Below are 20,245 nucleotides of genomic sequence, written 5' to 3'. Positions count from 1 at the left end.
CCCATGGTCACCAAGCAGTCTACCAGTCAATCGCGAGGGCTTGACCAGTTGATTGTGAGATGTTTGGGCCTCCCCCTCCGATTTCCCCCCACCCCCAAGAAGCCTCACTATCTACCTCCAGCGACAATGGAGGATGCCGGCTTCCTGCAGGGTGGACTGAAGTTTGGCAGCTGAGCATCACTTCCGGGAGTTTTGGAAGTGTGCTGGCTGCTCTCCTCCCCCAGGTCTGTGGTGTGCCAGGAACTTGCGGGAAGTCCCCAGAGGAGGCGCACTGGGGCTTTAACCTTCTCTGCGGGTGGGGGTGTCGTCCCCAGAGGAAGCGCACGCCGTGGCTTTTCCTCCTCTATGGGAGGGGAGGAGGGAGTCATCCCTGGAGGAGTCCAGACAGGAGGCGGGTGTGGGGACTCCCTGCTCCCTGCAACACCCTGTCCCCTGCCTCCTCCCCTCCCCGGCCGATCCAGCAGATTGTAACATTAAAATTGATAGTTTACATGAGGTATTTTGTCCAAAGCGTCTTCACATTATCCACATTTACATTTATATTCGTAAGCTAAATTCATAAAGTATGAGGGGAGCCATCACCGTGATAAGAGATTGTGATCAAGTCACCCCTTAAGAGTCCCTTTGTTAAATTATATCGATTGAGCTCCTTGAGTTTATCACTATGAAGTATGGATTTACAATGGTTTAATCATTGTTGTGGCTCTTTTCTAAACATTCTCCAATTTATCAAAATCAATCTGGAAATCAGTACACGAGATTCCAGTATTGGTCACACCAGTGTCATATGTTTGCAGTTCCTCTGTGTATACATCTGTTAAGCTGATGACACTATTTTTGTGCATAATGTTAAGAATGCATGAGTGTTGGCAGGATCAGGCCCTAACTCTTGCCTTGTTGTTGGTACGTATCAGAGAGAGCTGACTATGGGTAAGAAAGCAGGTTCACTTCTAAAAGGGATGGATACACTACTGAAGGAGAGTGAAACCCAGTGGGTCTTTAATAGGAACTGATCGGCCTTAATCTGCCAATGAATGTTGAGGAAGATTTGGAGAAACAGATAATTGGGAAAAAGCGACGAGGAGTCCTGTGGCACCTTCTAGACTAACTGAAGTGTAGGAGCATAAGCTTTCGTGGGCAAAGACCCACTTCGTCAGATGCATGTCTTTGTGGAAGTGGGTCTTTGCCCACGAAAGCTTATGCTCCTACACTTCAGTTAGTCTATAAGGTGCCACAGGACTCCTCGTCGCTTTTGCAGATTCAGACTAACACGGCTACCCCTCAGATAATTGGGAGAAATTCTCTGCTCTGTGCTATGCAGGGGGTCAGACTGGATAAGAATAAGCATCCCTTCAAGACTAAAAATCCATGAATCTTAAAAAGAACCCCATCCAAGTATTTTGCCTGATGTTCAAATCTATGTTTCTGTTTCAGAGAATGCCGACAGGTGACATAGAAGTGAAGGTGAAGACAGCTGAGGTCCTGAATTCCTGCAAGAAGCTGCCCTTTGAAATTAAAGACTTTATCAAGGTGTCTGCCAGTCTCTTGATATTAAGCATTGGCTCTTTAGAAGAGTTAGAATTTGGCATGCTGAGTGGCAGAGCAGTGTCTTTGCACCATTTAAGGTATCCTCTTCTTACCCCTGCCTTCTATGCTCTTCAGGAAAGAGTTGTTTACAATGTAATGTGGCTAGAGAGAGCTGAGAATGAAATTCTAATATTGTAATAGCAAAGTAGAATGTAAGGTCTAAATCGGCTCTTGTGCTTTGGTTTTAAAAATATGTCAGTAAGAGTTGGTGGTGTTATGGGAACAAGAAACATTTGGGATCATGCCCATCTTTTGTGAAGCAAAAAGTGTCAGGAAACAGTGGCGCATTTAAAGGTTAAGGTATATAGCATCACCCAGGCATACAGCCAGCTAGCATGAGACTTAATCCTTCCAGGACAACAAGATCAATCAGACTGATGGTTAGATATGTCTCACATCACTGATTGTGTCCTTTCTCTTCCCTGGGCAACTCAGGCAATGTCTTGTACCGCGATGTTCCCCGTTTGTAAAATTAGATCAGTAATTTAAAATACGCTACCAGTCCCAAGAGTGGTATTCATTATAATCTGTTGCTGCCAAGTGGAAAGTGAGCAGATTGTAGCACTTAAAGCATACAGAACCCATCACAAAACCCACAGTTACTGAGTGACCTAGGCAACTAATGCTTTTCCACATAAGTCATGAGTAACTTCCAGTAATACAGGGCCCTATATTTGCTCTCTGCTTTCCATTCTTTTAGGAAGCTATTACAGGTAGCGGGTTTTACTTTGCTTTTAATCACAATCCCTTTCTCTTTAGAAATCCGAGGCCTTGCGCATGCAGTATCGCTACTTGGACTTGCGCAGCTTCCAGATGCAACATAATCTGCGGCTGAGATCGCAGATGGTAATGAGAATGCGGGAGTATCTCTGTAATCTCCATGGTAAGAGAACTATACCTAGTGAGTATCTAGTTCTTAGCACTTGATCACATTTTGTTTCTTTTCTCCTTGTTCTCACTATCTGCTCTGCCTGACATGCTAGAGTAGAGGTGCTGGGCAAAGTGCTGCCCTGACGTGGCTTCAGAGACATACCAGCTTTCCATGGGGACTACAGTGGGATGTTGCAATGTCTTAAGCAGGGATGTAAAATCCCATGTAAATTGTTAATCAAGGGCAGGGGGAGAGGGGTTCTGGAGCAGCCCTCCCACCCACAGTGTAGTAGGCCAGGCTGGGCAGGGCCCACTGCACCACAGGCAGAGGGCTGTTCTTGCTTGGCTGGGCTAGCGTGCCCCATCCCCACCTGCAGCTAGGTGTGGTGGGACCAGGCAAGGCTCTCTGCACTGAGCTACTGTCAGAGGGAGGGCTGCTCCAGCTGGTCTGTAGTGTCCTCCTCCCTGTCCCCCCCCTCTCTCCCCCCAAGTATGGCATGGAGGACTGGGCTGGGCAGGGATCACCACACCGCAGGCGGAGGGGGCAGTGTCCAGACAAGTGGAGCAAAGCAGGGCCTGCTGCACCATGCGAAGGGCTGGGGGCTGCTGCAGGCCGCATGCTGCAGACAGGGGGCTGTTTCAGTCAGACCAGGCACCACCTGTTACCCTAGTAAACATGATGGTAAGGCAATGCTTACTGGTTAACTGGTTCAACCTTTACATCCCTAGTCTGAAAAGCACAGTGGCTGTCAGTCCCTTATCATGCCACAGATGATGATGTCTGAATGAGCAGTATCTATAAAATAAATGTTAAGGTCACAGTTTTAAAAAATGACTTGTGGTTTTTCTGCATCTCAAATTTTGGGAACCTAAGTTTAGATGCCTTATAAAGGGGCTGGTTTTCAGAGGGTAGTTGCTCATCTTAAAATTACTTTTGGAAAAAAATTGCCTAATTGTTTAGAGTAGCCATTGCAAACCTAAGCCACAATGAAGTTTTTAGAGGGGAAGCTAGGAACTAAAGTAATGATAGACGTGGTAGATGATCAGCACCGCTGAGGATCAGTTGTGTCTGTCCAGCTAATCCTTTGTCAGCCTGAAAAATAATCACACGGGTCTGTATATGACTGAGGAGCTGTATGCTCTGCCAGACAACCTTGAGCTGACTAACCACAGTCTCTAGCCAACTTGTCTCATACCAGTGTTCTTAGCATCGTCAAGTGTCTGAAATTTGTTTGTTTTTTAGGGTTTGTGGATGTAGAAACTCCAACACTATTTAAGAGAACTCCGGGGGTAAGTATGCTCTGAGCCATCCTTCTTGGCCTCCTCCAATCATACAGACTAATTTGCTCATGTCTCCTGGTCTGTCCTCTGCCTTTTTTTTTGTGTACCTGCCAGTTAGGAGCATCATTTCAGAAAATTCCAGGGGTGGGAGGTAGGCAAAATTGTGTCAGTGTATAGAACACTATAAATGGTTATGTTGTATCCTGCAAGGGGTGGGGGACTGCCTCCCTTGCCCCTCAGTGAATGTTGCTCTCGCTGACAGTTCTAATACAGGCAGTCCCCGGGTTTCATACAAGATAGGGACTGTAGGTTTGTTCTTAAGTTGAATTTGTATGTAAGTCAGAACTGGCGTCCAGATTCAGCCGCTGCTGAAACTGACCAGTGGCTGACTACAGGAAGCCCGAGGCAGAGTTGCTCTGCCCTAGGATTCCTGGAATCAGCCGCTGATCAGTTTCAACAGTGGCTGAATCTGGACACCTGGGACAGAGCAGCTGGGGCACTGTTGGGTAGGTCCCTGCAGCGCTGCACCTCAGCGCTGCGGGGACCAACCCGGCAGCACCCCAGCAGCTCTACCCCAGGTGTCCCCAAGTCAGCCGCTGCTGAAACTGATCAGCGGCTGATTCCAGGAAGCCCGGGGCAGAGCAACTCTGCCTCGGGCTTCCTGTAGTCAGCCACTGGTCAGTTTCAGCAGCGGCTGACTTGGGGACTCCTGGGGCAGAGCAGCTGGGGTGCTGCCGGGTTGGTCCAGTAGCGCCGAGGAGCGGCGCTGCGGGACCAACCCAGCAGCGCCCCAGCTGCTCTACCCCAGGCGTCGTTGGTGAGAAAAGCCTGGTCTGCTGGGGGAAGGCGCGCACTAGCTGCGCCCCCCCACCCCCAGCAGACCAGGGAGACGCGGGTGGTGGGACCGCCGAGACGCACCACGGTCCCGCCCGCATCCTCCACGGCTTTGCTCCGCATCTCCCTGGTCTGCTGGGGGGGGGGGTTCCCCCCAGCAAACCAGGGAGACGCGGAGCAGCTTTTCTCGCCCCGGAGGACGCGGGCGGCGGGACTGCGGCGCATCTGGGCGTCCCGCCGCTCGCGTCCTCTGGGGCGAGAAAAGCCCCATTCATAACTGTGGATCCGACATGAGTCGGATCCACGTAACTCAGGGACTGCCTGTATATCAAATGGGCTCTTTTGGGGCATGAGAGGGTGGATAGGACAAGGGGAGAACCCGTATTTTGGCTCAGAAGCTTCTAGTCTTATGAAAGAACAAAGCTGCTTTCTTGCAGTGCATTGCAGTGCATATGATGACCGTTAATCCTGTATTTTGAGGATCCTATTCCAGAAAACACCCATCCTCCAAACACTGCATTCTGTTGGCATGTATCTCCTGTGTTAATCACGATAGTAGCATTCCCATGTAAGCATATTTATTGTCCAACTATGTATTCTGGACTTTTTTTGTTTAATTAATAATGTGGCGGTAGAGAGCGCTAGCCCAGGAATGAATGATGTAAGGATCTAGGGCAGTGGTCTCCAACCTTTTTACACCCAAGATCACTTTTTAAGTCTCAGAACAGGCGAAGATCTACCGCCCCGCCCCTTCCTTGAAGCCCCGCCCTCTCTATTCTCCTGTCCATCACTTGCTATCCCCAGCCCTTATACACTCTGTTAAACAGTTTATTTTTAAATTATGCAATATATAAAATTAAAATCACGTTTATAGTTATGAAATAAATGGTCTGTTTTTAATTCATGCTGTTTAAATGTCAAATGAAGCATTTACAATTATACATTTTATTCTCTGCTATTTTGTAAATCTAAAATCAAGTATTGATAATTATATATTTTTTCTTTTAATAACAAAGTCTCAGTGTGACACCTGTGACTGAACAGTATCTGCCAGTGTCTTGAAGTCTGGGTTGTAGTCTGAGATTGCTAGTTGTATACAGTCCATCAGAGGGCATCTGTAATCCTGCGCTCAGCCTGGGAAGCTTGCTCCAGCACAGCTGGAGCTAGACGCAGCCTCCCTGGGCTGAGCGCAGGGCAGCCGGGCTGGAGGGAAGAGAAGTGGCTGCCCGGCCAGCTGGCCATGGTGCTCAGCCAGGGTGCACCAAGCTCCATGTGGGCAGGCGCAGAGGAGAAGTCGCCGATCAGCTGGAGCGTGGGGCAGCCGCTTTCAGCTGAAAGCCACAGTCAGCTTGCTGGGGTGTTTCAGCCTTCCCGACCTCCCAGCTCCCACCATTCCTCGCAGCTACTCACCTGTGTTGTTGCTCGGTGAGTAGCTGCTCCTCAAATGAGGAAATCTAATGTAAATGTACTGAGCAGGCACGCAGTTCAGAGAGGGCTCAAGAGCTACTCTTAGAGCCCCTGAGATCTACCAGTAGATCGCGATCTACTGGTTGGTGACCACAGATCTAGGGTCTGTCCTCTGACATACATCAGTCTTATATTTAGATGGCCTTCTTAAATCCATATATTGGGGTACCATGTTATTGAAGAAGTGATGAAAACAATCCTTTGGGATATTTAAATAGGAGAACTTTTTATATACTGAAGGGAACCATCCAGTCCTTTCTGAGGAGATTCTACAAGATATATCTATAGGACATTTTCTTCTTGAACTAATAGGGGATGCTGGTTTTTAAGTTCTCATTTGTGAGCACATTGTAAATGTTCAGTCCAGATTTTAGCCACTTATGGAAATCCACATCACAAGCATTAACAAAAGGCTGCCCAGTTTCTGCATCATAAAAGCCTAGACTAGGCTGTGAGAGTTCTTCTGGAATAAGATTGTCAGGGCTTGTGTTATATTCTGCAAGGCAGAAGCCCACTCATTGGTTCTGAATCTAGCTCTGGTTGCACTGAGCTCAGCACAGAGTTTCCTTTTACATGGTGACGTGGACGTGCGACTGAAGCAGGAGCAAGGATAGAGAGGATCTGTGCGAAGCTTATTGAAAGCAATAAAAAGACTTTGAGTGAGCTTTGGATCAGGCCCTTACAGTGACTTTACCACAGTGACTAGAGAATTCTAAAGACAGCCTGAAGTTCTGTTAGCGCATTTTCCTTTGTACATCTCCTCCTTAGCTATTATGCTGACTTCTCCTGAATAGCCATAGTAGGGCCCACCAACCTGTGGCTGCCAGACTCTGCTGACCCTTGGAATACGACACCAGGATTGGGATTCAAACCCAGATTGTATTCTTGCCTGTCCTATGTCCTGACTGCCTGAGGCCTATCATTTTCAACTCTTTTCCTGTGCCTGGGATTCCCATCTTTCCAGCAAAGATTTGGCTAATCTGCCTCTTTGGTTCTTGGCAGCCTAGTTACAACTAAGAGTAGCATTTATATAGCCAGCTGCATTTACCTGTTTATCTGTTTCCTAGTTTTCTGGGGAAAGACAGAAAAAGAAAATGTTGCAAAAAGAAGAAAAAAATTGCATTGACTCATAACACACCTGACACAGGAAAAAGAGTGAAGGGGGGGACACAAAGAGAGAGACCATCTTTTCCTATGTTCTGTCCCCTCCATCCTCTCCCACATACCTGCCTTCACATAGTACACTCATTTTTCAGTACTGTACCCTGGGAGAAGATTTTAGCCTCACAGATCCTTATTAGTGTAAAACCACATGTGCTATTCTTACTCATAGGTATCCTGAGAAAAAGTTCTTTGAAGTCCACGGAAAGTCTGCTGTTGACTTCAGCTGGCTTTTGATCAGGTTTATTATGGTTTAGTTCTCTTTTGAAACTTACTGAATTGTTTGCCTCAATAAGATGGCAGGGTTCAAGATAGCATTAAAAATTCTCTCTCTCCTCTTTGGTACAAGGGTGCAAAGGAATTTGTGGTACCTTCCAGGGAGCCTGGAAGGTTTTACTGTCTGCCGCAGAGTCCTCAGCAGTTTAAACAGCTCCTGATGATTGGTGGCCTGGACAGGTGAGCATTCCTTTGCCTTCTTTTCTCTAAAATATTAATGTTATGGGGTCTATTCTCTTTAACTTGAGAGAATTTAAAGATTCCTCCAAGAACTGATTTTGTGGTTTTGGGGGGGCGTTGTGTGTAAGATGGCCTTAAATGGTTGAGCTAAATAACAGAAAGTGGGAGAAGCTTAGAAACAGTAAAGCATCACTTTTGGGAGAATTCTGCGTCTTTGGGTACATACAGAATTGATGTCTGGTGCATAATTTTTTCCCCCCCGCAAAAAATATATGCTGCCCCAAAAGTGCCGCAGTTCCACTTTCTTCACAGCAGAGGCCACTATGGTTCAAGAAAGCTGGGCGAAGAGGGGAACTGCAGCACTCCTCTGGCAGAATGTATTTTCTGTGCGTGCGCAGTGTTTCAGAATTCCCCCAGGAGTAAGAGTTCATCCCCGCTCCCTGTCCACAGAGCCAGATTAGCAATGACAGGGTGGAGCCCCCAGAGCTGAGAGGGGAGCGGGGATAGAGGGTCACAGAAGACAGAGATTTAAAATGGTAAGTGGCGGGGTGGGGGGTTCAGGAGCTAGTGGAGTAACAACATTGAGCTAGGGGCTAAATGGGAGTGGAGTTGCAAGGCCACATGGGTACAAGGGATTTGGGAGTTTGTTGCAGAGACCCATAGGGAAGGGGAGTGTAAGGACAGGGGCAGATATCCCTGGCTGAGAGGCAGGGACTTGGGGTCAGCCAGAGCCTGCATGGAGGAGGCTTTCCAATTCCCTAACAATTTCACTTCTCCCTCCCACACCCAACAACCCTCCAGGTTCGCTCCAGGAACCTTCCCTCTCCCTTAGCTCCTCTGTTACCCCTGACTCCCCCAAGCCTTTGCACTGCTGCGAGCAGGGATGGAAAACACTGTTCTATATTTCAATGTAAATACTTGCTCAAAGTTGTATGTTATGCCTAGCAAGGAAACTATTTGTCAGAAAAAATTACCAAAATCTGTTTTTGGTCTGTATTGTTACAGACATACTTGCTGGCAGAGATTTTGAAATAAATTACCAAAATAATTGAAACCGGCAATGGTTATATTGTGTTTTGACAATCAAAATGTGCAGAATTTTAAAATATTGTGTGCAATTTTTAAATAAATGTTTGGTGCAGAATGCTGCCCAGGAGTAAAAACATAGACTATGAGTCTCAAAGTCAAGCAGTTCAGGGGGTTCTCCATTCTCTTCTCCCCCAGAACATGCAACAACTGCTTTTCTACATTAGATGGCAGCACTCAGGGCTATTGTCTGGGGCCCCACACCAAAGGGTGCCCTGTGAAACTAAGTTGCTCAGGCTTTGGCATCAGCCCCAAGTGGAGGGGCCTAGGGTCCTAGTCATGAGTTCTGTGCAGCAAGGCTTCAGCTTTTTCTTCCCTAGGCCCCACTGAGTCTAATTCTGCCCACGTACCCAGAGGCACAGAATTCTCCCAAAAGTGGTGCTTTATAGCTCTAAGCTGACAAGACCTCTGGTTGAGAACTGCTGAAGTAGTGACCACCACTGAAATGAATGGGAGAGGTGTGGTTTAATCACCTAATTGCAGGTTTGAAATTTTCCATTTTAGTCTGATTTTGAACTAAAGCATGGAAGGAAGTGTTTCAGGGAAGGGATGGATTTCCTGAAGAGCAGAAGATGAAACCATGGTACAGCCTTCATCTGGAATTGACCAGTAAAACAAACTCCCATTTGTGATAAGAGACTTGGAAAAGACACAGTCCCAGCACGAGTGCAGTACCTTTTAACATGCTTCCTCTATGAAATAAAAGCAGGAAATGCCAGAATGGTGGGAAACATTCTAGAGGAACTTTTAGAATGTTTCTAACAACATCTGGTTGGTATCTCCTGTATGAATCTTCAGGAGGAATCATGGGACTGGAAAGGATCTTGAGAGCTCATTTAGTTCAATCCCCTGCACTCATGGCAGGACAAAGTAAGAACCCTTATAATTCATCCAATAGCCAAAATTTAACTTAGCATGCCTTTAATTGCAGGTACTTTCAGGTTGCCCGCTGCTATCGAGATGAAGGTTCAAAGCCAGATAGGCAGCCTGAGTTCACTCAGGTAATGTATTCCCAAACAGGCTTGAGCTGCTTAACTCTAGCAAAGTCTCGGGCCTCTCAGGAGATTGCAAACTGCATTGCTTGTTGCAGTTATGATTTGTATAGTCAGTCCATTTGGTGTGAAACTCATCACTGTTCACCTTGGAAACGCTGTTTGGCCTGGGGTGTGGGGATGTGTATTTCATGTGCCCTGGTGGGTGTTCATGTGTTCTCGGATGAAGGATGGTTTCAACTACAATGGGTGCCAGTAACAGCTAATTTGGTTATTTTGGCACTTTGGTAGTGAAACATGTTTTGCTGTCCAGGGCTGACCTGCTCCTCTTCCACAGGGGCTCCCAGGTCTGTGTACTTCCTGGCTTCTGGGTCTTAAACAGGACTGGTTGGCCCAATTCATTCTCCTTGTGACCTGAAGTCACTAACAGTCATTTAGTTTCTCAACGGGGGTGATTGCTGATGGCTTGGGCAGAAGGCTCTGTGATCATGTGTGTAACTATGTGAGGTTAGCACTATGCGCTTTGAGTAAGGCAGCTGGGGTGTATATAGTAGGTTAGATCTAATGATCTTTATGATCACTTTATATACAAAGCCTTTGGGTGCCAAGAAGAGCTATAAGGGGGGAATCAGATGCGGCTTTCCTGGTGCCTGTAGCTAATGTGTAATGACCCCCTTGTTATGTTTTTAAGATCGATATTGAGATGTCGTTTGTAGACCAAGCTGGGATCCAGAGACTGATTGAGGGCCTTCTCCAGTATTCCTGGCCTAACGAGAGAGGCACTATTACCACTCCTTTCCCTTCCATGAGCTATGCTGAGGCGTTGGCAGAGTACGGGACTGATAAGCCAGACACTCGCTTTGATATGAAGGTGGGTTGTCTCCCATTGGAAACATCTATCCTTTCTCTCCTTTTTGTCAACGTTTCCTGATCACCTCTGTTTAAACCCCACTTCCCTACCTGGAGGGAAGGAGGAAAGTCTTGGTGCATAACAGCTACAGCTTCTGATAGCCCTGCAGTTGTAGCTGCCGCTGATGGGGGCTCATAGACTACATCTCTCTTTCAAAAAGAGAGATGTAAATTAGGCAGATCAAAAGTGCAAATGAAGCGTGGATTTAAATATCCTGCGCTTCATTTGCATATTTCGCGTCTAATCGCTGTTTCGAAAAAGGATATTTTGAAAATGAAACTACAGTCTAGACACAGTTCTTTTGGAACAAACACAACCAAACCCTTTTTTGAAAGATCCCATACTCTTGAAAAAATGAGGAGTATGGGATCTATCGAAAAAGGGTTTTTTTCCCGAAAGAACTGTGTCTAGACTGCAGTTTCACTTTTGAAATACCGTTTTTCGAAACAGCGATCGGACGCGAAATATGCAAATGAAGCACAGGATATTTAAATCCATGCTTTATTTACACTTTCGATCTGCCTAATTTACATCCCTCTTCGAAAGAGTGATGTAGTCTAGACATAACCTGGAAGCTGTACTAGAGGCGTATTAAGGTAATGATGCAAGATGGATTTAGGATCTTCCAACCAATTGGTTCTTTTGGAAGGGGTATCCTGTCTTTCTCATTTATGGTCTTACAAGAATACAGTGGCACCAAGGACATGCCTTGCAATGCTGGGAATGAAAGTCCTCAAATCATCCATAGAAACCATGATTGCTCAATAATGTGTATCTCACTCCAGACCTGGCAGGACCCGCTCAAGGGATAGGCTAGTTCTGTCCTTGGTCTTTCTAAGACTGTCACCAAGAATGCCAGTTGTGGCTTTGGGTTTTTTTTTTTCCTTCAATAATTTTTACTGTCCATAAATGGATGGGGAAAACATCACTGGGAAATGTTGCTCAGCATTTTACTCTTGCTTCTCTGTGACGATTTGAAAGGATTGCATCATGTCTGAGCTGAGCTGACATTATTCCAATGTGGGTTTGTGCACTGGGGAACTTGGGCTGAGATCCCCAAACTCATGTTTCACAGGACATCCCATCGACAGTATATGCCGAAAGCCTTTGGCTACTGTTGATTTGACTTTGGCCACATTCAGACTGGTTGTCTTAAGAGCTGAAAGGATTTGGATTCCCTTAGCAATCTCTTAAGTCTGTTTAGATTTTCTCTTCCTAAAGTCTGTGACTTCTAAGCCTTTGCCCTCTTTGTTTCTTGAAGTGCTCTATGATTTCTTGAAGCCTCGTTTGCTGTTTGGGGAGATCTTGCTGCAGTTGGAGGATACTGGAACAGGTTCCCACTGCATGTTTCTGACTTCCCTTCTTTTTTATGTGCTGTTTCTCTTAGATAACTGATGTCAGTGATGTGTTTAGGAGCGTGGAAATCAGATTTGTGCAGAATGCTCTCCTCAAGTCCCAAGGCACTGTCAAAGCCATTTGTATTCCTCAGGGAGCGGTGAGTGATGTAGTTCTTCATGGCTAGTGGTAAAGAATAAGTATAAAGAAGATAGAAATTAAGAAGTTCTGTTGGTTTAAGTTGATGCTTAATTAATAGCAATTTCACTGTCACCGTGTGACTAGCCCTAAATAACAGGAATACTCCTCTTACACAAATACAACAATACTTAGCTCTTCTATAATACTTTGATTCATAGACCTCAAAGCATTTTACAAAGGCGGGCAGTATCAAATAAGTTTATTGTATGATAAAATCTGTTAGGTAGGGAAGGTAGTAGATACTGGTTTATCTCTCTTGTGCTATTGCTGCAAAAAAGGCTGTCTAGGGCTCTCCAGCCACAGTTTCTCGTTAATTACTGTTAGTTTGGCAGTAAAAGGTGCAGTCTGTGGCATCCCATGAGGTGGCGCTGTGGTGAGTATTTAAGAAAACAAAAACGGAATGTTGATCATGTTTCCCAAAAAATGAGTAATTCTGAAATCACGGTCTCCATGCAGGAACATGAGTTGAACCACTACATTTGGTTTCTGGACCTACAGCAATGATAACTATTTAACGTTTGGGGTTTTTTGCTTTTTTTTTTCCAGCGACATCTTCAAAATAAAGATTTAGAGTCTTTAAAGGAATCAGCAAAATCCCAGTTTAATCAGGTGAGGCACAAACACTTATACACCGTAAAGAGATCATCTGAAAGGGGCAGATTAATGTGTAAAGCATTATATGGAATTTGCAAGCAGATTCTAGATGGAAAAGTTAGTTAAGTTTTCCACCTTGTGTACATATAATCACCTATTTTGAGATAAAATTATTATAAAATTATTTACTATAGATGGTGGCAGCTTCTTGTCTGTTGAAGGTAAATAGCCTAGCAGCTGTGTGTATTGCATTGTGCGCTGCATAAAGATTCTCTGTCTCCTGAGAGTGCCCTGGAGTATTCTAGTAAATAAGATGGTAAATCTGTTAGGTGGCTTTATAGGCTGTAGGAACTTCAGGAAGAATCTTCTGCTGAGTGAAAGAGACAAGTGAAACAAAGACCGTGGACAATTTGATCGAATGTGTGGCCATATTGCAGGAACTGAACGTGCCTCACAGCTGCGTCTGTCTTTTACAATAGGAAGTTTTACACTTGATCCTGAAGCCTGACGGGACCTTGAAGTCTCTACTTAGCAAGTTTCTGAGGGAGGAGCACCAGCTGGAAATCATCCGAGCACTCAAGGTCCAAGCGGATGATGTGGTGCTGCTGGCCGCTGGAGAGCACAAGAAAGTGGTAGGGAAAACTGTGGCTGTTGGTGAGGGCTGAACATTACTCTCTGTTAATATTAATAATATTAGCACATCTATAATTCTTTTCACCTTAGGCTCTCAGAGCGCCCTGAATGAAGTCCCATGATAACCTTTGAGAGAGGGGTGCTGTGAACCCCTTTTCACAGATGGGGAGAGGGAGACAGTGAGAGATGAAGTGACTTGTCCCAGATCACACTGCCAGGGCTGGGAAGAGAACCGGAATAAATGGACACGTGTTCTCTTCCCAGCAGCAGGTGGCAAGGTGTGTGGCTATGCAGCGTGCTTCCCAGCACTGTGAGGCACAAGCCCAACAGGAGTAAGCATTTTTCCCCTAGTTCGCTTTGTGAATCACTAATGAGAGCCGAGATAGAATCTGTTCTGGAAATACAACTTTAAATGAGTGTTTATCTCTGAACAGGGACTAACGATCTGAGCTACAGTTCTGAGATAGAGATTATAGTTAAACAGTCTGCATTTCCTCTCATCCTAACTCAGGAATACAGACTGAATAGGCCTTGCAACTGGGATCCTAATGCTTGTGTTAGTCAGCTCTAAGAAAGCCTTTGCAATTGAGTGAGAATACACTGGTGAAGGTAGTGAAAACTGCATGAGTTCATGTTTAAAAATCGGTTCTGGTCCTTGGCTCATGGAAATCCATATCATGAAGGTAGTCTGGTTTATAGAAGTGGAGGGTCTGAGATCATCTGACCTGGATGCATGTCAGGATACTTGTGATTAAATGTTATCTCTGAAAAGTGTGCATGCAATTCTTGCTGTTGTTAATTAGGGAGGCAGCGTTACATCTCACTGTTAGAGCCAGGAAGCTGTGAGTTAGTCTTGGAATCTAACCTGTTCTGCGATCATCTGTGAGTTGCCTTGAATTTCTGTGCCTCCATTTCCCAGTGTGTAAAATGGGGATAATATTGCTTACTTAACTCACAAAGCGTTGTGAAAATTAAACAGCATTTGTGAAGTGCACTAAAGAAGCAATAGAGGGGCAGAGTGTGCATTGCCCCAATGAGGTGAACTTCCCAGCTCCTGCTCAACCTTGCAGAAGCTGGAATGCTGAGGACTGGCAATAGCTGCATGGATGTCTCCCTTGCTGTGTTGCTATCTCAGCAAAAGACTGATGCCTTCTAAAGATGTTGCAGCTAATGCAAAAATGCAGTGAAACTGACATGGTGGTTCATGTGTGTGATTCTGTCTGTGGAGAAAATTTAAAAAAAATTTATTCCCCACCACTGGGTACATGGGGCCCTTCCCAGGGCGCTCTCTGTGCATGACATTAGATGGGAGTTCATTGTTCTCTCTCTGTTCCCTTTCCTTCTCCCCCCCTCCCTGTGCCTTTCAGTGCTCTGTGTTAGGAAATCTGCGCTTGGAGAGCGCAAACCTGCTGGAGTCTAGAGGATTGGTGCTTCGTGATCCCACTGCTTTCCACTTCCTGTGGGTGGTGGATTTCCCGCTCTTCCTTCCCAAGGAAGAAAACCCTGCTGAACTGGAATCTGCTCATCATCCCTTCACAGCCCCTCACCCCTCGGACACCAGCCTCCTCTATTCTGAGCCAGCAAAGGTGACTACAGCCTCCATTCATCTGAAGAAGTGGGCTGTGCCCAGGAAAGCTCATGATCCCATCTACATGTTTTGTTAATCTCCAAGGTGCTGCAGGATTATTAGTTGTTTTAAGTTTTCCCTCTAGCTTAGTTTTTCATAATCACTTTCTTTGAAAAAATGGACAAAGCACAACCTTAAGCTGCTGAGTTAAGGGACATGAACTAATGCAGACAAATATGCATTTTACATATCTGCTGAGGAAAGGTAGATCCCAGGTTACTCAGAACTAGCAACTACCTAAGTGTGTCACCAGCTGATTGGCTTTCTTCCTGAAGGGTTATGGGAAAGAATTGATTGGAGTGAGGAGTTTCTCTGGAAGACGAAGCTGAGTGAGAAGTCTGCCCGAGAAGTCCCTGAGGATGGGTGTTACGTTCATCTGTAGGATTGAGGCAGTTAACAGCAATGTCTCCAAATGTCTGAGATTCTGCTGATAAAGCAATGTTGTAATATCTCTTTTTTTACGTGAAACTGTTGGCAGTCTGAGTGAGGAATGATGTGAGCACAGTGAACTGCACCCTGGGCATGCTAACGCGCTTGTCTATCTCCCTTCTCCAGGTCCGTAGCCAGCACTACGATCTTGTGCTGAATGGCAATGAGATTGGAGGTGGCTCCATCCGAATTCATAATTCAGAGCAGCAGCGTTTCGTTCTTGAGGCGGTGTTGAAGGTAACAGCCTGCAAAAGTTTTGAATGTCCTCTCAGAAGTTTTAAATGAATAAAGATGCATTTAAAACATCAAACAGCTACCTCTCTAGTATAGCACTCTTTGGTCCGGCAGCATCTGTGGTCCAGCATTTCAGTTAGCCGGGTGTCCACTTATGCACCCATGTTTCCCGCGGTCCCATAAACTTTGTTTAGTCACCAGTCCTGGCTTTCGGTGTTCTGTGTTATTTAGCTCTAATTTACCTCTAACTGTCTTCTATGAGCCCAGTAAGCAGTGGAAGTGTTGGGAACGCTGCTAGACAATATTGACCTCCCGTTGTTTGGCAAATTCTCTGGTTTGGCATTGGTCAGGTCCTGAGGGTGCTGGGACTAGAGAGGTTCAACTTGTAGTTTGCAAATGGTACAATTATTGGTTACAGAAATCCAAAGGAATTCGGTTTACTAATGATTATGCTGTGCCAATAGGAACCTCTCACTGACAGAAAAGTGAGCTACTTGGGAAGACACTAATGAGCCATTGTAAAATAAAAATTGTAGTCCCCAGTCCTGCAAACATTTATGTGTTTGTTCATATATATGAGCAGTCGCATTGATAGGATACACTGACTTATTCCTCTGTTGAGACTGATATTTCTTATGCCTCTTATACTTTTGGGAGTCACGCATGTACATTTCTTCTCTCATAGCTCTCAGAGAATGGTGATGCTCATGATAGCTAGCTCTTATGTCATGTTTTTCATCTTTTAAAGCACTTTACAAATAAGCCCAGTATAGCCTTAGACACGGGGAAACTGAGGCACAGCTGTAAAGTGTTTTGTCCAAGGTCACCCAGTGGGTCAGTGGCAAAGCTGGGAATAGAACTTAGGTTTCCTAAGTCTGAGGCCAGTGATCTATTCGCTAGGCAACACGGTCTCCCAAATCCAGATAGGGCTGGAGGTAGAACACCAGTTCTGTCTTGTGTGACACACGAGGAATAGACCATAACTCATACAAGAGATGAAGAATCATGTTTCTCTAGTGCCAGTGTACTATAAACTGTTCAGAAACCCTGTGCTACTGGGTTGCTGAACCCTGCTTTATCTAATTCCTGGTGTCTCACTGAGGCAGTTGAGAACTTTTCCAAATGAGCAATGATTACATGTATTTAAAACATCAAGCAAGTAATTACTGGCTTTGGATACACAACGTAACTTACAAGTAGCTCTGCCTTCTGAAATAGTTTCGCATGTATCGCTAGATGACACCTAGCTTGCTTAAGGCAAGTTACTTTAGGTGGTAGAACTTCTTTGTTAACCACTGTGACAGTGGGGGAGGGGAACGGGGCCACTGGACCACCATTGTGGTAATACAAGTAATGAAATGTGACTCCCGGTCCCAAGGAGTGATGACTCAGCTTCCCCTCTGTACCCAATACAAGCGTCTGGCTCAAGATGACATTTTGTGTGTGATGTTCCAGGAGGATCCCGAGTTGCTGTCCCACCTGCTTGAGGCTTTGGAGTGTGGCGCGCCCCCTCATGGAGGAATTGCTTTAGGTAGGTGCACCCAGTGGGAGATGGTCCAAGACTGCTGTGCTGGTGACTTTTCACTGGTATATTGGGACTGGAATAGCAACACACTCAATATCAAAAAGAGGGCGTGTGCCTACTGGCAAAAACCCTTTCTCCTTCTGATTGGGACTGCAGTGAGGGACTGCAGTACCACTGTCCGTGCTCACCTTGTCTCTCCACTTCTGATTCTGCACTATTGTGTCTCTTCATTCTGCCTAGAGCATGTAGAGAGGAACATGCTTCACCTGACAACACCCAGGGGCATGCACCGTGCTCCTAGGATTGCAGCAAGTATGAGGGAGGGGACAGGTTCCTGTTGTGTGGTGTTTTCAGTTCTTACGTGCGGATTTGGTTGCAGGGCTCTGGGTCAGAGTATACTCCTTGTCTACTGCATTAGAGATAGCATCCTCCTAGAAGTTAAATCAGTTAGTCCAGTGTTTCTCAACCAGTGGTACAAGTCCCCTTGGGACACTCGAGAAGTCTGGGGGGTACGTCAACACAAGTGAAATTTGGAGAAAACTGAATTTTTGTTTTTAAGTTTTACAGCACTTTATTATTTTTGTATTTTTTTACACCCAAACATTTCATCGCCTGCCCAGCTACGATTAAGTTGTTTAATGTGTTTCACAATTTTTTTCTACTATTGCATCTGAAAACTGTAGATACTGGGGGTACTTATAATTTTTATTTTATTTTATTTTAAAAAAGGGTACTTCATTAAAAAAAGGTTGAGAAACACTGATTTAGTCTATTGTGTCATTTGGCCACTGTAGAATTATTTTCCTTCGTTGCATGTCCTGCTGTTTATATCTGAACTAATCTTCAGTATGCCAAGCAATGGGCCAAAGGAAGCTGTTCTGTAGCCTGAGAGATCTCGCTATTATAGAACTTTAACTCAGTGCCCCCCCTTTTTTTTTTAATTTCATCCTAATGCTTCTCTTTGTCGCCTGTAATAATTCCTCTCCCTTCTTGGTATTTCTGCCCTTCAACTATCTGTAGAGTGGGATGCCTTTCCCCAGTCATAGCTCCCACTTGGTTGTTGCTGACCCCTGCTAGTGCTTATTTTGCTCAAGTGCATTGCAAGACGCTTTTCTGAAACTCTAAAAGCAAGTTTTATATTCCCCCCTCACCCCGCAAGTAAGGAGTGTGTAGTTGATGTGTTAATACAAGTGCTAAGATGTAAGAAAAGCTGCTTGCTTTCTTCTTTCTCTGAGGTGCTTGTGATGCCACTCATTCTGGCAGACGAAACAAGATGCCTTCCTCTGAGATTGCTCACGGCCCCTAAAGGATGTGATGATCCATCTCAGAAGTGATCAGGAGTGGCTTGAGGCCGGCAGCGGTAGCTGGCGCCCCAGGCGGAAGGCGCAATTGGCATCCCCGCCTACGTGGCCATCAATGGCCGTGACATAATCATCGGGCGCCCCGTGATATCATCATCGGGTGCCCTGGGCTGGCGGCACCCATGGTGACCGCCTAGTCTGCCTAGCCTCATGGGCCGCCCCTGGAAGTGGTTAAACCCCAGTGCTATTTACACAGCTTTACAGCAATGGTTATATAGTGTTTTCCTCTTTAGAATCTTGCACGTCTGGGCTGTAGTTTTTAATCTGTTTGCATTTCACCTTCAGTCTTGCCATATACCTCGGTCCCCTCCGGTCATCTACTTGCTCTTGTTCTTCCCTGATACCTCTACCCCTGTTTGTCTACATCTACTAAGATGCTGAAACCTGAGCCCTGTTGTTCTGGGTGTCATCTCAGCCAAGCCCTAATGAGTGACTGTCACCTGCTCTGCCTTGTGTGAAGTCTTTGCCTTTTCAGCACAATTGCACTGGGCTTTTCTCTGCAGCACTGCACTGCAAACTCACTGTCAGCCCTAGGCCACCTTATCAGTGTCTCCAGTGTGTTCAATCCCAGTTTCTGATTCTTGCCCTATTTTTGTCCTGGTTCCCAGCAATGTGGTTTACTGCCTCATTCAAAGAGAAGTAATGTGAGGCTATAACACAGCTATTTTAACTCATTTAATGTCTGCTTCTAGGACTCGACAGACTGATCTGTCTCGTGGTTGGAGCTCCAAGCATTCGAGATGTCATTGCCTTCCCCAAATCCTTCAAGGGACATGACCTTATGAGCAACGCTCCAGATTACATTACCCCTGAGGAGCTAGAGCCGTACCACGTCCAGGTTGCATGGCCTGCTGCAGAAGCAAAGGCAAACAAGAACTGACTCGAAGCAAATGATTGAAGCTGATCCTATCAGCAGCATCATTCCTGCTCTACCTTCCAAGGACAGAAAACATTCACATGGTCTGAGACATACACTGCAGGTCACATCATTGAACTTTCAGAAGACAACAGCGACTGGTGGGGGGGAGAGGATGAATTGAAGCACAAAGGAAAAAAACTCAGGTTGCTTTTCCCTCTCATGTACAGAGGGGAAGCCTGGGACCATTGGCATGGTGTGTGGTGATGGGTCTGGCATTTCCTTTCATTTTGAAATGTACCAATGGAGTCTGAGCAACTCCCCCTGGAAAAGATCACATCTTAGCTTCTTTTTCAGGAGCCCTGTAACATAAGAATGATGGAATCATGGTTAGCTAAGGACTAGATGCTCCTGTTAGAGCAGAACTGTTCTGGGCTGAGAGCCCTAAATGTAGCCTAGGGTTGTCTGTTTCCTTTATCTGCAGGATGGGGATGCAACAGATCAACTACAACTTACTACTTATGAACTCTGCAGTACCAGTATCTGTTCACTCATTGAGGAGCAATATAAGCACACACAGAGATTGTGCATTTATCTTGTTAAAAATTGTGTATGCGTGTGAGTACATGCAGCCGTTGGAGCTTGGCAAGTTCCAAATGCTCTTGGGTCTTGCAAGGTGTGGTTGTGCTTATAGCCCGAGATGGAAAGTAGATCTGTCTTGGAGCCTGTGGTCTTGGTACTTTTAGAAGATTTTTTCATTCTAACCTTTTTATGTTTGTAAATCAAGTTCAATCCAGGAAACAAGG

At 45.6% G+C, this 20,245-nt stretch overlaps 1 protein-coding gene across 6 annotated transcripts in view; it reads left to right on the top strand.

Moving 5' to 3' along the window:
• DARS2 (aspartyl-tRNA synthetase 2, mitochondrial) overlaps positions 1-20,245 on the top strand; it is a 26,145-nt gene extending 5,900 nt beyond the window's left edge. For all 6 annotated transcript variants that reach the window (XM_075936946.1, XM_075936943.1, XM_075936945.1 and 3 more), the window contains 13 exons: positions 1,435-1,530; positions 2,347-2,470; positions 3,701-3,747; positions 7,550-7,656; positions 9,674-9,743; positions 10,426-10,605; positions 12,032-12,139; positions 12,727-12,789; positions 13,254-13,406; positions 14,775-14,993; positions 15,590-15,700; positions 17,153-17,228; positions 19,276-20,245. In XM_075936946.1, the coding sequence (XP_075793061.1) occupies positions 1,435-1,530; positions 2,347-2,470; positions 3,701-3,747; positions 7,550-7,656; positions 9,674-9,743; positions 10,426-10,605; positions 12,032-12,139; positions 12,727-12,789; positions 13,254-13,406; positions 14,775-14,993; positions 15,590-15,700; positions 17,153-17,228; positions 19,276-19,463 (1,542 nt within the window). In that variant the 3' untranslated portion in view covers positions 19,464-20,245. The remainder of the gene's footprint in view (positions 1-1,434; positions 1,531-2,346; positions 2,471-3,700; positions 3,748-7,549; positions 7,657-9,673; positions 9,744-10,425; positions 10,606-12,031; positions 12,140-12,726; positions 12,790-13,253; positions 13,407-14,774; positions 14,994-15,589; positions 15,701-17,152; positions 17,229-19,275) is intronic.

The sequence above is a fragment of the Pelodiscus sinensis genome, chromosome 9 (assembly GCF_049634645.1).
Source record: "Pelodiscus sinensis isolate JC-2024 chromosome 9, ASM4963464v1, whole genome shotgun sequence".
Classification (NCBI taxonomy): domain Eukaryota; kingdom Metazoa; phylum Chordata; order Testudines; family Trionychidae; genus Pelodiscus; species Pelodiscus sinensis.
This window is presented reverse-complemented; position numbering and strand designations above follow the sequence as displayed.